Source organism: Manis pentadactyla, chromosome X (genome assembly GCF_030020395.1).
Source record: "Manis pentadactyla isolate mManPen7 chromosome X, mManPen7.hap1, whole genome shotgun sequence".
NCBI lineage: Eukaryota > Metazoa > Chordata > Mammalia > Pholidota > Manidae > Manis > Manis pentadactyla.
Window position 1 is genome coordinate 10,780,276 of NC_080038.1, and position 14,922 is coordinate 10,795,197.

The 14,922-nt window shown below is 39.1% G+C and overlaps 2 protein-coding genes across 2 annotated transcripts in view; both read left to right on the top strand.

Moving 5' to 3' along the window:
* Nucleotides 1-14,922, top strand: part of CA5B (carbonic anhydrase 5B) — a 276,577-nt gene that overhangs the window by 161,359 nt on the left and 100,296 nt on the right. The window lies entirely within an intron of this gene.
* The window catches only part of LOC130681886 (transcription initiation factor TFIID subunit 1-like), a 98,571-nt gene that overhangs the window by 67,241 nt on the left and 16,408 nt on the right, over nucleotides 1-14,922 (top strand). The window contains 4 exon segments of the mRNA XM_057495601.1: nucleotides 8,882-8,949; nucleotides 9,291-9,407; nucleotides 12,457-12,573; nucleotides 13,360-13,458. Of these exon segments, the coding sequence (XP_057351584.1) occupies nucleotides 8,882-8,949; nucleotides 9,291-9,407; nucleotides 12,457-12,573; nucleotides 13,360-13,458 (401 nt within the window).

Genomic DNA, 14,922 nt, shown 5'->3' on the forward strand with positions numbered 1-14,922 from the left:
TGGGATAATCTCCTGAGCTGCCGTGGGTGGCACATCCCTCGGGCTAGCCTAGATCCCTGCGGGGAGTGGTGGATGCGTAGCATGTGTTCTTCTGTGGGAACAGTGCCCCTTCCTGCCTTGATCCAGCTTCCTCTATCTGTGCTGGGCAGCTACACGCTGGGAGGAGACTCTGTGTGGTTGCTGTGGGCGGGGTCGCTCTGGCTACTTCCCGGCTGTGGCTGGTCTACCTGTTTGCTTGCAGCGCTGGCAGAGGGGAATGAACGGCAGGCTGCTTATCACCATGACAGGCTTTAGGGCTGGGTTACCCTCCAGGGGCTTGGGGCACCTCAATTTACTTAGGATTCCCAGCCTGCTGGGCTGAGTGTGCCAGAACTATTCCATCCTGCTGTGAAGCCCCTGCCCCTTTAAGACTTTTAAAAAGCACCTGCTTTTCTTTTGTCCCAGGGAGTCGGCTGTGGGGACCTGCTCACAGTCTCTGTCTCGGATTTTACATTTCCATTTCTGTAATATCCAGTACAGCATGCAATGTCTGTCTGTGCTCCCGGTGCAGATTACTAGGGCTGGTTATTTATCAGCCCTGTGCTTCCACTTCCTCCCCACTCTAATTCTTTTCCTCCCGCTGGTGAGCTGGGTGGGGTGGGAGGGGTGCTCTGGTCACGCCAGGTCACGGCTTTGAATCTTACCCTTTTCGTGAGATGCTGAGCTGCAGATGTACATGTAGCCTGGCTGTTTTACTGTACCTTCTGGTCTCTCTTTTAGGCGTAGTTATATTTGTTGTATTTTCAAAAATATATATTGGTTTGGGAGGAGATTGCTGCTGGTCTACTCATGCCGCCATCCTGAGCTTCTCTGGTCTGTGTATCTATCCTCTGCACACTGTTGTGGTTACTGAAGCTGTGTAAGTGTTACCATCAGATAGAGTGATTCCCTTCACTTTATTCTTTTTCCAAATTGTTTTCTTATTCTTTTTGCCTTTCCACATAAATTTTAGAAGAATCTTGTCTGTGTCTACAAAAAACTGTTGCTGGGACTTTGATAGGAATTGAGTTAAACCTACATACTAGTTTCGGGGGGATTGACTTCTTTACTCATCCTGTCTTATTGTTAGTACTAGAGATCCCTATCATTCTTCAATGTCTTCCACAGTATAGGTACATGTATCATAATTTGTTTAACTATTACCTGTTGGGCATTTAATTTATTTCTGTAATGCTGGTTTGCAAGTAGCTTTTTACTATTTTTACATTTCATTGATATCATTGTGCACTTATACCACTATTTCTATCGGAAATTTTAATAGATGTTCTGAAGTTATGTTGTAAAACTTGTGCCTGTTCATAGTAAAAGTAACAGCGAGGGAAAATGCCTATTTCCCTACAACCTCTCCAACACTGGTGATGTTGAAAGTCCTCGCTAATCTGTAAAATTCAAGTATGTAACTTAAGGCAAAATTTTATATCATAAATAAATAAGAAAGAAAAATTAGGTCATGTGTGACTCTAAAAAGGGCAAGAGTTAAATGAATGTTGTTATGATGGTTTCTCAAAAAAAATCTACCTTTGTTTTTAAGAGTACGGTGACTGTATTAGAGGGAGATTGCCCATTGGTAATTGACTTCTGTTAGTTTTTGCTTCACAAATGTTGGTGCTCCTGTATTGGGTGCATATATATTTATAATGGTTATATCCTCTTTCTGGACTCACCCCTTTATCATTCCCTTTGTCATTTGGTATTTCATTTCCCTGAGAATACTGCTTTGTTCAAGAATTCTTTAGGAATAGGCTAGGTATGTGATGTCTAACTTACTAGCAAGCCCTCTTCTCTTACATACTGTATTGAGCTCGTAGATAGTGATATAACAATCTTTGGTGTAAGGCAGCATCTTTACTTAAAGTCTTGTCCTTGTGGTGAGTGAAATAATACAATATGCCAGTCAAAAAATATGCACCAGAATATATTAGGGATACAACAAAGTCCACGTTTTTCTTTTTTCTTTAAATTCTTTTTATTATGGTGTTATTGATATACACTCTTATAAAAGTTTCACAAGAAAAACAATGTGGTTTACTACATTCACCCATATTATCGAGTCACCGACCATACCGCAAGTACTGCAACTCCTGCTTTTTTCTCCCTATTAGTTGCATGAAATATATTTTCCCATCCCTTCACTTTCAGTCTTTGTATATCTTTGGGTTTGAAGTGAATCCCTTGTAGGCAGCAGATATATATATATATATATATAGGTTAGGTCTTGTTTTTTTATCCATTCAGGACTCTATGTCTTTAGATTGGTGCATTGGTGCATTCAGACCATTTACATTTAGGGTGATTATCGATAGGTATATTCTTATAGCCATTGCAGGCTTTAGATTCTTGGTTACCAAAGGTTCAAGGTTAGCTTCCTTACTATCTAAGGGTCTAATAACTTAACTCACTTGGTATGCTGTTATAAAAACAATCCAAAGGTTCTTTTTTTTAAATTCCTTTTTCTTCCTTCTCCATTCTTTATATATTAGGTATCATATTCTGTCCTTTTTGTCTATTCATTGACTGACTTTGGGGGTAGTTGATTTAATTTTGTATTTGCATAGTAATTATCTCTTCTTCTTTCTCTACTTTGATTTTATTACCTCTGGTGACAGCTGTTTAACCTTAGGAACACTTCCTTCTGTAGCAGTCCCTCCAAAATATACTGTAGAGATGGTTTGTGCGAGGTAAATTCTCTCAGCTTTTGTTTGTCTGGAAATTGTTTAATCCCTCCTTCAAATTTAAATGATAATCTTGCTGGTAGAGTATTCTTGGTTGGAGGCCCTTCTGATTAATTGCATTAAATATATCATGCCACTCCCTTCTAGCCTGTAACGTTTCTGTGGAGAAGTCTGATGATAGCCTGCTGGGTTTTCCTTTGTATATGATCTTTTTTCTCTCTCTGGTTGCTTGTAATGGTCTGTCCTTATCCTTGACCATTGCCATTTTAATTCTTTTATTTCTTGGTGTCGTCCTGCTTGGGTGCCTTGTGTTGGGAGATCTATGCACCTCCATGGCCTGAGAGACTATCTCCATCCCAAATTGGGGAAGTTTTCAACAATTGCCTCCTAATGACACTGTCTATCCTATTTTCTCTCTTCTTCTTCTTCTGATGCCCCTATAATGCAAACAGTGATCCATTTGGAATGGTCACACAGTTCTCTCAATATTCTTTCATTCCTAGGGTTCCTTTTTTTTCTCTGTGCCTCAGCTTTTTTGTTGTCCTCTTTCGTTTCTGTTACATTTACCATCTCTTCTACTACATCTAACCTGCTTTTAAATTCCTCCACCGTATGTTTCACTTCAGATATGGGATTTCTTAAGGATTGAATCTCCATATAAATTCATCTGTGAGGTCTTGAATATTTTTCTTTACCTCCATGAGCATGGCTATGATTTTTATTTTGAATTCTCTTTCAGGAAGATCAGTGAGTTCAGTTTCACTTAGGCCTTTTTTTGGTGCTTGTGATATATTGGTCTGAACCAGGTTCCTTTGATGTTTCATATTTGTATGTGGCGCCCTCTAGTGCACAGAAGCTCTAATTTCTGGAGCTCCTCAGTCCCTAGAATGATGTTGGGGGTTGCAGGGGAGCGGCACTGGTGCCTGGGGTGAGGAAAGCGCTATTTCCTGATTCCCATCTGCTGTGCCTGTCTACACTGTTGAAACAGTGGGCTGAGCACACAAGTGTAAGCCTCTGTGCTTTGGGTTTGTAGCTGCTGTAAGCATGAGGGATATCAATCAATGTTAAATTACCCCATGTTTATTCTATATAAGCTATTGTAGTTCTGCATCATGTGGAGTTGTGTGAAGAGTGTAGAAAGAAAAATGGGCACAGCTAGACTTAGTGATCTAAATCTATTAAGTGATTGCTGTAAGCTCCGTGAAAGCCGGATGTGTCTGCCTAATACCCCTAGTGCTTAGGATAATGCTTGGCATATAGTAGATGCTGAGTAAATAGCTACTGAATGAAATAATGGCCAAAGATAGAGGCTCAGTACCAGGAAAGAGTGGAAAATGGTATTATAGAAAACACAGGATTAGAGAGTTTCGAGGAAGAAGTGATTCTCAGTTGCATATTTAACACAGGTCTTCTAAGTTCAAGTTTGAAAAATGTTCATTGGATTTGACAGTTAGTGTCTCATTGTTGACTTGATGAGAACAACTTTAATGAAGTGTTGTTTAACACTGTCTCATTCTCTGACACAGGTGCTCCTTTCTCTATCATTCCATAGTACTTTGTGCATTACTGAGATTAGGAGTTTCTGTACATGTTCTTCATGAGGCCATGAAGGGCATCAAGGATAAGGACCTGTCTCTTGGGTTTTTTTTGTTGTTGTTGTTCTGTTTTTTTAAAAATGTTTTATCATTGTGTCACCAGAGCTTGGCACTATACCTGGCTTATAGTAAGTGCTGAAAAATGAAGAGTCAAGCCCTATTATAAATTGTATTCTACAAGAAAAGGTGTTTTGACGTGTCTGTATTATTTTTCTAATTGTTGTAGAGATGTGAATGGGTATGTTTAGACAAAGCTGTATATATATTGCTAAAGTTACTAAGTGGAATGGTAGTTAATTTGGGGGGAAAAAGCATTTTCAGGCAGCTGGGGCTTTTCTTTGGGTAGGTCCTGAATGTAAATCCTAGCCTTGCCAAGTGAGATTTATTACCCCAGTTCCCCTCTGGATAGTTTCTAGCCTCTTGAGTTTCTAGTCCAGATTCTGACTGAGGTTCGTTCTCAACTTTGAGAGACCAGACCTCTTATGTCAGAAACTAAGAATCTTAACTTGCATTTGATCCACCTTCTGCATAATAGTAAAGAGCCTAGCTGAAGTCTGGAAGATTAGATTCACTTTTCTTTTTACTTTTTCTGGACCTACATTGAGATAATGTATCTATGAATTGGGAGAGGCCAAGCTCATCTCTTTGATCTGTGGATTGTGTGTAGTTAAATTTGGTAATTCTACTTTTTTAGAAATTAGCTGTGCAGATTTTTTTTCTTCTTTTCTTTTTAAATCTGGCACTTATTTTTTCTCAAAAAGCTTTCTGTCATGCTGAGATTTTATTTTTCAGTTTTAATGATTCACATTGGAACACATGCATAATCTCCCTCATTTAATAATTTATGCTTGTTTTGGCAGACTACTCATTTTCTTATGGAGGAAGGTTACTTTTAATATTGGTGTAAAAGCTCCCAAATGAAATGTGAGCTTAGAAGTGATCACAAACCTCTCCTTGTTGTACAGCATTGCTCACCAACTTCACTGGGCTTTTTCTCTGAAACCTTTCAGATAGCAATAATACGTGCTTTCTCTAAATAGAACCACAAATCTTAAAACTTTCCTGTCTTCTCCTTACCTCACTAAGTAGGTAAATTAGCTTAGAAATGACAGAGGGAGTTTTCTTGACTTTGGTAGAACATCAACTTTCCCAAGCTGTCATTGGAATTACACTATTTAAGAACATTGAGATTTGAATAATATGTAGGCTGCTGACAATCCTTGTTTGAAGTGAGGCAAAATATAAACAAATTTATTTCTTTGACAAGACATTTACAGTTGCTTTGCCATGATTTAATAAGAAGAGAGGGAGAAGCAAAATATATTCAGAAAACATTTCTTTTTGTAAATGGGTAGCTTATTCTCCTGTAGGACCAGTGATAATTCATAGATGACCTTATTTTTCATACTCATTTTCATGTCATTCTGGAAACTACTCTGTGAGTTCTCATTTTCCATGTAGTAGCCCTGTACGGACTGGGAACTTGGGATTAGGTTTCTACTTAATCTTTTTCCCCACACGCTATTTACCCCAGTACCTTTATTATTCCCACAGAGGCCCTGTTAGCTTTGTGTGTCTCTTCACTGGACTCCTTTTCTTCATAAGCTGTGACACCTAAAGTTGATTGTTCTAATTTTAGGAAGCTTCTGATTGCTGGAGAAAATAGAGTGATATATTTAGCTTTATATGGGGTGGGGTGGGGGGAGGGGTTATGGACTCCTTTGAGAGTCTCATGGAAAACCACAGGTCTTCTATCCAGAAAAATGTATATTACATATATAATTTTGTTTACAGTTTCAGGAGGTTCATGTATTGCTCTTTCATTTCCACCCCATTCAAGAATTCCTGGTAGAGGTAGAGATAAGAAAACATCTGGGTATTTTTATCCTTCTTCAGTGGTGTTAACAGTCGTTTGCCAACTCCACCACCATCTTTAATCAAAAATAACTTAAATGCTACTTTGCATATATAGTAGAGTCATAGAGGTAAATAGTTTAAACCTTGTAACCCTTGAGAGCATGGATTGTCAAAAACTGAGATGATACACAAACAGCTAGTAATCAGAACACAAGACAAGTGTATCAGCTATGTAAACAGTGTATTTTTTCATATTCTGCTGGTATTGTTAGGTATTTCTTCAGAGTTGAGTGTCACAAAGAAAATAGGGAGAGAAGACGTCCCATCTTCAGAATGGTTTAACGTAAGAGAAAATTTTGCAAATGTATGAAAGTGATTTTTCCCTGTATTATAAATGAGAGTATTGAGATACTGAAGTGTTAGTTCATGTTTAAGGTTCAAAACTGAAGTATACTAAGGGCGAAATTGTTCATCAGTAGGCTGGAATTTTAGCCATGGGGCAGATCCCTATAGGTAAAACATCCAGTACACTGTCTGAAGCTGATGTTGTACTGGCTCGGTGAAGGCAGCCCGTGACTGGTACACAGTCTGTTTTCTCTAGCATCATGCATCACTGTTAAGATGAAAGCTTTTCTGATAACTTTGGCAGTCTGTCACCATCAGTATTTTGGGGACCAACCTACTGATGACCCTGGGAGATTAGAACTCTAGAAAACTTGAGTTGCAGTCTTCCATCACTCAAAATATTCTTGATTATAAGCCAGCTGTGGCTGGCTTTTATTTATGTCCTAAATACCTGGATAGTTGACTTAGTTTTCTTTCTGTTTTTTTAATTTTTGTAGTTTTTTAGTTTTTGTAGTTTTCTTTCTGTGTGTTTGTTACAATCAGTCAGCCTGTGTGAGGACACAGCGTTATTTTATATCTTTTAAAGATTAGATGGTCTATACTTGTGAGGGATTTTAACTGAAAGAGACTTAATTGTATAATCACTTGTAATAATCAAGTAGGTATGGCATGAAAACTTCAGAGGCACATGTGTATATTTTTTGTCCTTTACATTCTGATAAACAGTAGGTTTAATTCAGGGATTACCTCCTCTGTGGAGCCTTTCCTTAATTCCTTTTTCTCTCTTACCTCCCAGAATTGGCCACTTCCTCCTCTGTGCCTAACCCTGTGTATGATTTTCTACTGCATTGTATCACCCTGTTTGTTTATAGTCTCTCTCACTATACTAGACTCTAAGCTTCCAGAGGACGTAGTCTATGTCTTACTCATTTCAGGGTATAAAGCCAGGCACGTAGAAGGTTCTCAGTAATGTGTTATGAAGGAAGGAAGGAAGGAATTCAATCCAAATGAATTCAATCCATGAATGACTGAATGAATGAGTGAATGAATGGGTGAATGAACAGTATATTAAAGACTATTAGGAAGCCCTTAAGGAAGGGATCAAAACCTCACATTCCTTCAGGGTCCAGGCATAAATGAGTGGAGCGGACCTGGTGGGCTCTGCTGTGGTGACTTGGAGAACCCCTGCCTTACCTAAAAGGGGCAGCTGCTACTCCACTCCAGCCCACTGGTGCCTTGTGGGAATGCTGACTCTGTTGCCACACCTTTAAATTATTTAAGAGAAGCCAGACTTTGGATATTTATATGAAACCTTATGATTGGAAGCCAAGTTTCTTAAACCCTTTTATTAAGGTGTAATTTACATACCAAAAAAAAGCGTGTATATTAGGGGTATACACCTCAGTCCATTTTCACAAACTGAACTGATTTTTTATGTGGACCGAACAAAACTGGATTGACCTGCAGGCCACCAGTTTGCAACTTGTGACAAAGGCCATATGGGAGCAAGCTACATGGTTTTGTTAAGAATTACCTGATAGGTACGTGTGCTTTAAAGTGGCACATCAGTCAAATGCAGTGTGTGGACCTTACTTGGATTTTGATGCAAATAAATGAGATGTAGAAAAGCATTTATGAAACAGTTGGAGAAATTTGAATGTTGACTAGCTGTTTAATAATATTGAAGAATTACTGTTAATTATTTTAGATGTTACATAGTTGGCTTGGTTTTTCTTTTTTTATATAGACTTTATTTTTTAGAGCACTTTAGAGCAAACTTGAACAGAAGCTGCAGAGTTCCCATTTACCCTGTGACCCCTCCACATGTAGCCTCCCTCATTATAAACATCCCCCACCGAAGTGATACATTTGTTATAGTTGATGAACCTGAACTGACACATCATTATCACGCAAAGCCCATAGTTCCCATTAGGGTTCACTCTTGATGTTGCACATTTTTAGGGTTTTGACATGTATAATGACATGTATCTGCCATTATAATATCATAGTTATTTTTTTAAGAGTCTTTAAAGACACATACTGATTTATGAATGAAATGAAATAATACTGGAATTTGTTTCAAAATAATTTTGGAACAGTCTGAAAGTTTAGTTATAAATTAAACAAACTTGACCATGTATTGGTAATCATTGAAGCTGGGTGATGGGTACATGAGAGCTCATTATATAAGTGTCTCTATTTTTGTATATGTTTGAAAATTTTCACCTTCAAAAGCAGAGCAGAAGTTCAAGTTAAAGCTGAAGCATGATTTTTGGGGTCTGGGATAATGGGACAACTACTGTAGGTTGCAGAATCTCAATTTCTGGAACTGAAGTCTACAAAATTAATAACATTTCCTTTTTTCATCTGTAGGGCCTGAGGGTCAGTATACTAAGACTGCTCAGGAGATTGTGAACATCTGTTACCAGACATTGACTGAGGTAGGTGCTAAGAGGAGGTCCCCTTGGAATCCAGCTTTCTGGAATCCCTTTGTTGCCTTGTCTGAGGAGGTCTGCCTTCCCTGCCTGTCGAATTTTAAAATGTAACGTTCCACCCCCACCCTCACCCCACATCCCGTGTTTCTTTCCATGCTTTATTTTCCTCCTTAGCATTAAATGTTTCTATCAAGCTGTACAATTACTTATTTTGATTTTCATATGTGTTCTGCCACTAGAATAGCAGCTCCATAAAGACAGGGAATTTTGTCTGCTCTGTTTACTTTTGTATCTCCAGGGTCTAAAGCACACATTGAATGAATTCACCAATTTTCTTTATTTCTCAGTATGATGAGCATTTGGCTCAACTTGAGAAGGATATTTGTACAGCTAAAGAAGCAGCTTTGGAGGAAGCAGATTTAGAAAGCTTGGACCCCATGACTCCAGGCCCTTACACATCCCAGGTGAGTCTGAGGACTAGGAACTTCCTCTTAGAGTTTTCTTATTGGTTTGGGAAGTTGGGAGCATAACAGATGTATTGACCGAGATACCCTTCTTCTCTGTCCTTCCTCTTCATATGCCTTTTGTGTGCTTTCTTGTCTTCTCAAAGGCTAAGGTGAGTGAGGGCCATCGGTCTTGGTGGCCTTGTTGAATCCAAGAGAGGCAGATATGGAATGAATGAGTGGGGTGGGGTGTTTGTTGTTTAGGCAGTATTTAGGAATACCAGATTCCTGACCATTATGGCCAGAGGCATCCTTTTGAGTCTCTGGAGCCCTCTTGCCCATGAACTGGGGCTCTAGGACATCCTAGAGCCTATATAACTAAGTATAGACTTAGTTATAGATGTGGGCCACTTTGTTTCTGTGCCTTATAGATGCCTGATTACTCATCCCCATCTTAGTGTAGCTCAGATGTCACCCATTTTCCTGGATTGGCTCCCTCTCCTCAAAAAGGTAACATTTATAATATTCCTTAATTTCCATGTCAAAATATTTAGAAAGCAGGATTAATAAGAAATGTTTAGTCTTTCTGTTCTGACCCTTGAATATATACTAAGTATATTTCATGTATACTATACTCTTAGAGGGCTGGCATATTTGAAGGAATGGACTTACCAGAATACAACTGGTACTTGGTTTCTCGATTGGAGGCACTATGGTAAAGTGGGAAGCACATGAAGTTTGGATAAAACAGGCCTGGGTTTGGATCTTAGCTCTGCTATTATCTAGCTTTGTGAGCCTGAGACGCTAAGTTAACCTCTCTAACCCAGTTTCCTTTTTCTCTAAAGTATATTTCTCAAAATTGTTGTAAATATTAAATAAGCCTGTTTGCCTTGCACATAGTAGACATTCAGTAAATGTTTCCTTATCTGTATGAAAGTTGTCTGCAAAGTCCTCAGAGGCCCCTTCAGACTCAACCAAATCTTTGAATGCAAAATTCTCCTAATTTCCACTGGAAAACTTTTTTTCATTCTACTGAGGTTTTACTCTGAACTAATAATGTGACCTATGTGATCTTCGTTGGATTATTGCTGTCTGTATCTCATTTATGCACTCTCCCTATATATCTTTTACTTTCTCTTTCACCCCAAACCTACGTTACTGAGGGGTCTAATAGGCCCACTGCTTCCACAGGGCCCTTTCTGGTAAGTTAAAGCCTGGGTTTTAGCCACCATTTAACAGGAGAGACGAGCCACTCCATGGTGCGTGGTTTGCTCTAGTCTATGACAGTGTAAACCTAGTCGTTGGGTGAGTCAAAGCCTTAAACCTAAAAGCCATCTCCCTTTTCTTCCCTTCCCTTCCCACACTACCTGAAAGAGCTGAGGAAAATCTGGAAACTGTTAATCCTGCTTGAGCAGTAGCTATTGCTTAGTGCAGTTAGAGGATCTCCTGGGAAGGGTGCAGTGTAGATTGCTGCTGCATCATTCTAGCTTACCCTCTCACTGTTGCCTTCACTCTTATATATACATTTTAAAATAGTAAACCCAATTCATTACCTCTTAACCTGAGGAAGATGCACATGAGTGATTGTCCTTACTCATTACTACTCTTCTAACCCAAATATTTAATCAAAGAGTGTTTGCAGAAGTTTGACCAGGCATTATACAACTCTAGTTGTATAGAAACACAAGAGTAATACTTTACCAACAGCTCTAAATGGTGGTAGTCAATAATGCATTTTTCACTCAACTGTTTCCACCTAGCTTGTCATTGTGTCATTCATTTGACTTAACCCCTTACCTAAAACTGCTCACTTTGCAGTTCCCCACAAAGCCTTTCATTCCTGATTTTCTCTTATGTTCCAGAGCTAGTTTATCTGCTCTGTAATGATTTGAATTGTCTTGCCTCTCTTTCTCCAAAACCCTCTTCTCAATGAGCCTCACTTGTTTGCTTTTTAAATGAAAGAAAGTATCATGTATGTGAATTTTTGGTTGATCAAAATTATGTGTTCGTTGGGAAATATAAAGAATAAATAAATTACCTAAAGTCAAGTCTGCCACTCAGAACCAACCACTGTGAACATTTTGGTGTGTGTCCTTCAAGTCCGTGATGTGAGTGTGTGTGACTATATACACATGTGCATGCTTTTATAGACACATTTTTAAAGTGGAATGGTCAGTATGGCTTTCTGTCTTGTTTTCACGTTACGAACACTTTATTTCATTGAGTAGTCTTTAAAAACATGATTTTTAAATAGCTGTATAATATTTCTGCCCTCAGCCAGCTTTTTAGAGAACTCTACTTCTCCAGCCTGTTCTTTATTGACCCGCTTGCCCTCCTGTCACTGAGTAATCCTTTTGCTAAATCCCTGTTCTCTTCAGGAGAGGGAAGAGAGGAGAGGTCTATAATTTATTGAATACTAGGCACTGGGTAAGGGGCTTAACACTTCTCTCTCTTAGTTCTCCCAACGACCTTGTGAGGTAGGTTTTACAATTGAGGAAACCAAGGTTTAGAGTAAGTAATTAGTTAAGGTTACTCAGCTTGCAAGTGATGGAGCCAGGACTCGAACCCAGAGCAGTTTATTCCAAAGCCCATGGCTTTTCACCACACCATTTTGCCTCATAGCATCCTCTGAAGAGTTCATAAGCTATTAACCCATTCCATGCTCTTGTTGGAGTCAAAATTCCTTTATCCCATTTCCTATTAGATCTCCAAACCAAACAATCAAAATAGCACTGATTGAAGCCCTGGACCTAAAAACAGTAATAAGGCAAGGCTTAGAAGAAACTAGGTTATTGACCAGAAAGGCTGTTAGGATATAGAATGGTCCCATAGCTTTGATGGTTTTCTGCTTCAGGCTTCTGATCATGTGCATCAGACATCTCTCTGCTAGAATGAGCAACATTTGTAAGGTTCCCAAAAACCTGTCTACATAAACCTGTGCCAAACTAGGTTTTCTCTTTAAATCAGATAATTCTGCATGACCTTTTTCTGCAGTGAACATTTTAAGGGGGAGTTCTCTGTATTTCTCCCTTTCCTAAGTAGAAGCCAAGTTGTATGATTTATGCCACAGCCTCCTGATTTGTATGATAACAGCACATCCCTCAGTATGTCTCGAGATGCCTCTGTATTTCAAGATGAGAGCAGTATGCCTGTCCTGGATATTCCTACTGCCACACCAGAAAAGCAGGTAACAGAGGTAGGATTTTCTTTTTCTCTTTGTGTGATTGGTAGTATGCTATGAGGTGGGGAACAATGGCAGTGATGACATATGACCGGTGTCAAGGATGGTTGTGCCCCTTGGCCCTGGGAACGAAGGCTTAGAAATGTAATTTCAAGGTAGGATGGTAGCAGGTCATGTGACTGGCATCTTCTGTCTCTCCCCACGGGCAGAGTCAGGCACAGCAGAACTTCAGGGAAGTGTAAGAGGCATCAGAGCAACCTGACAGGTGACTAGAGAGACCAGCTGCACTCAGAGACAGTTCAAAATAATTGCCCTGCAACTTTACCTTATGTGTGCTGTAATCTAAATGAAAAATATGTATAAAATAAAATTAAAATTTTAATATTGGTCTTTTCTAGAGGTACCAGAAGATATTCCTGATCTGAAGCCAGAAATCCTCTCTCAGTTTTTCTCAGTCAGGTTTCCACTGGCGAGTGAAAAACCCCTGGAGAGTTTTTCTATCCCAGAGTCCAACACAAGCTAAGGAAAGCTTGTGTTAGAAAGGAAGAGTGTTCTTATGGTGATACAGTAAGAGGAGACAAAGGACCTTCCTGTTCTTTGGGTTTTTACCCTACCCATGACTTCCAAAGAACAAATGGGGGAAAGTACACATGCCTTAAGCTGTGTAAACAGCCCCCACTAACTGTGGGGTTGACTCGGATATCAGTGAGGAGCATCCTTCCGGGTGAGAGCCCTTGGTTAAATCCCACAGGCACTTCCCTAAGTGACGTGCTATTTGTGTTCCTTACTCAGATGCACCAGGGCCGAGGTAGTCTGGGTGAGGAAGTCTCTGATGTGGATATTGAAGGGTATGAGTAGGAGGACGATGGGAAACCTAAGACTCCAGTCCCAGTGAGTATGCTTATAGAAAGCTTATGGTTACATTACACTCTTTTTTTTTTTTTTTAATTTTTTATTGAAGGGTAGTTCACACACAGTATTACATTAGTTTCAGGTGTACAACACAGTGATTCAACATTTATATACATGATAATTCTAGGTACCAGCTATCACCATACCAAGTTGTTACAATATTTTGACTATATTCCTTATGCTATACATTACATCCCGGTTACTTATTTATTTCACAATTGGAAGTGTGCGTGTATATATATATATTGTGAGGGCATCTCTCATATTTATTGATCAAATGGTTGTTAACAACAATAAAATTCTATATAGGGGGGTCGATGCTCAATGCACAATCATCAATCCACCCAAGCCTAATTTTCGTCAGTCTCCAATCTTCTGAAGCAGAACGAACAAGTTCTTACATGGAGAACAAATTCTTACATAGTGAATAAGTTACATGGTGAACATTACAAGGGCAGTCATCACAGCAGCTTTTGGGTTTGCTCATGCATTATGAACTATAAACAGTCAGTTCAAATATGAATACTCATTTGATTTTTATACTTGATTTATATGTGGATACCACATTTCTCTCTTTTGTATTATTATTTTTAATCAAATGTAGATGATCAGGTGTGTGCCTGTAGACTATGTGTTAATCCAAGCTAGACAAGGGCCATAAAACATCCACGTATGCAGAAGATTTCTCTCAGAACGGGGGGGGTGGGTTCTAAGCCTCACCTCTGTTGATCCCCCTTTTTCTCACCTGATGGCCCCCCTGCGACTGTGCCTGTCTTAGGTTGTTCCTCCCTTGAGGAATCTTACCCGTCTCTAGCTAACCAGTCATCTTCCGGGGCCATACAGGGAAATGTGAAGTTGGTAAGTGAGAGAGAAGCCTTATTGTTTGAAAAGGTTAGCTTTTTACTTCTTTGCATATTTATGCCCTGTGGCTTCTATGCCCAGCATTTGTCTTGAGGTGTCTTTACCACTTGGAAGAATTATGATACTCGGTAAATTCGATATGAGGCATGAATTCTATTTAAGTTTTGTAGTTAGGAAGGAAGAAGAAAAGCTATAGAAGTAGCAGGCAGAAGAAAACATGGGAAGATTATTTCTTTGACATATCTTCTTGTACAGTAACTTCAGCATGTATAGGTTTTAAACTACTAATTAAATTGTGCACACACATTAACATAATAGGAGTACAGTCACGTAACCAAAGCATATCTGTAATTACCAGCCATCTCCAGTGAAACCAAGGAAACCTTTAGGCACCTTAGGCATTTGTGAAAACTTATCTATGATACGGTGGATATTGTCGAACTGAACTTGAACAGTCTGAGAGAAATCAGACAAATTAAAACAGTCCATTCCTGGGGACTGTTCACATCCCATATGTTCTTTTTTTTTTTTTCTGGATAATTATTTCTTATTGAAGGGTAGTTGACACACAGTATTACATTA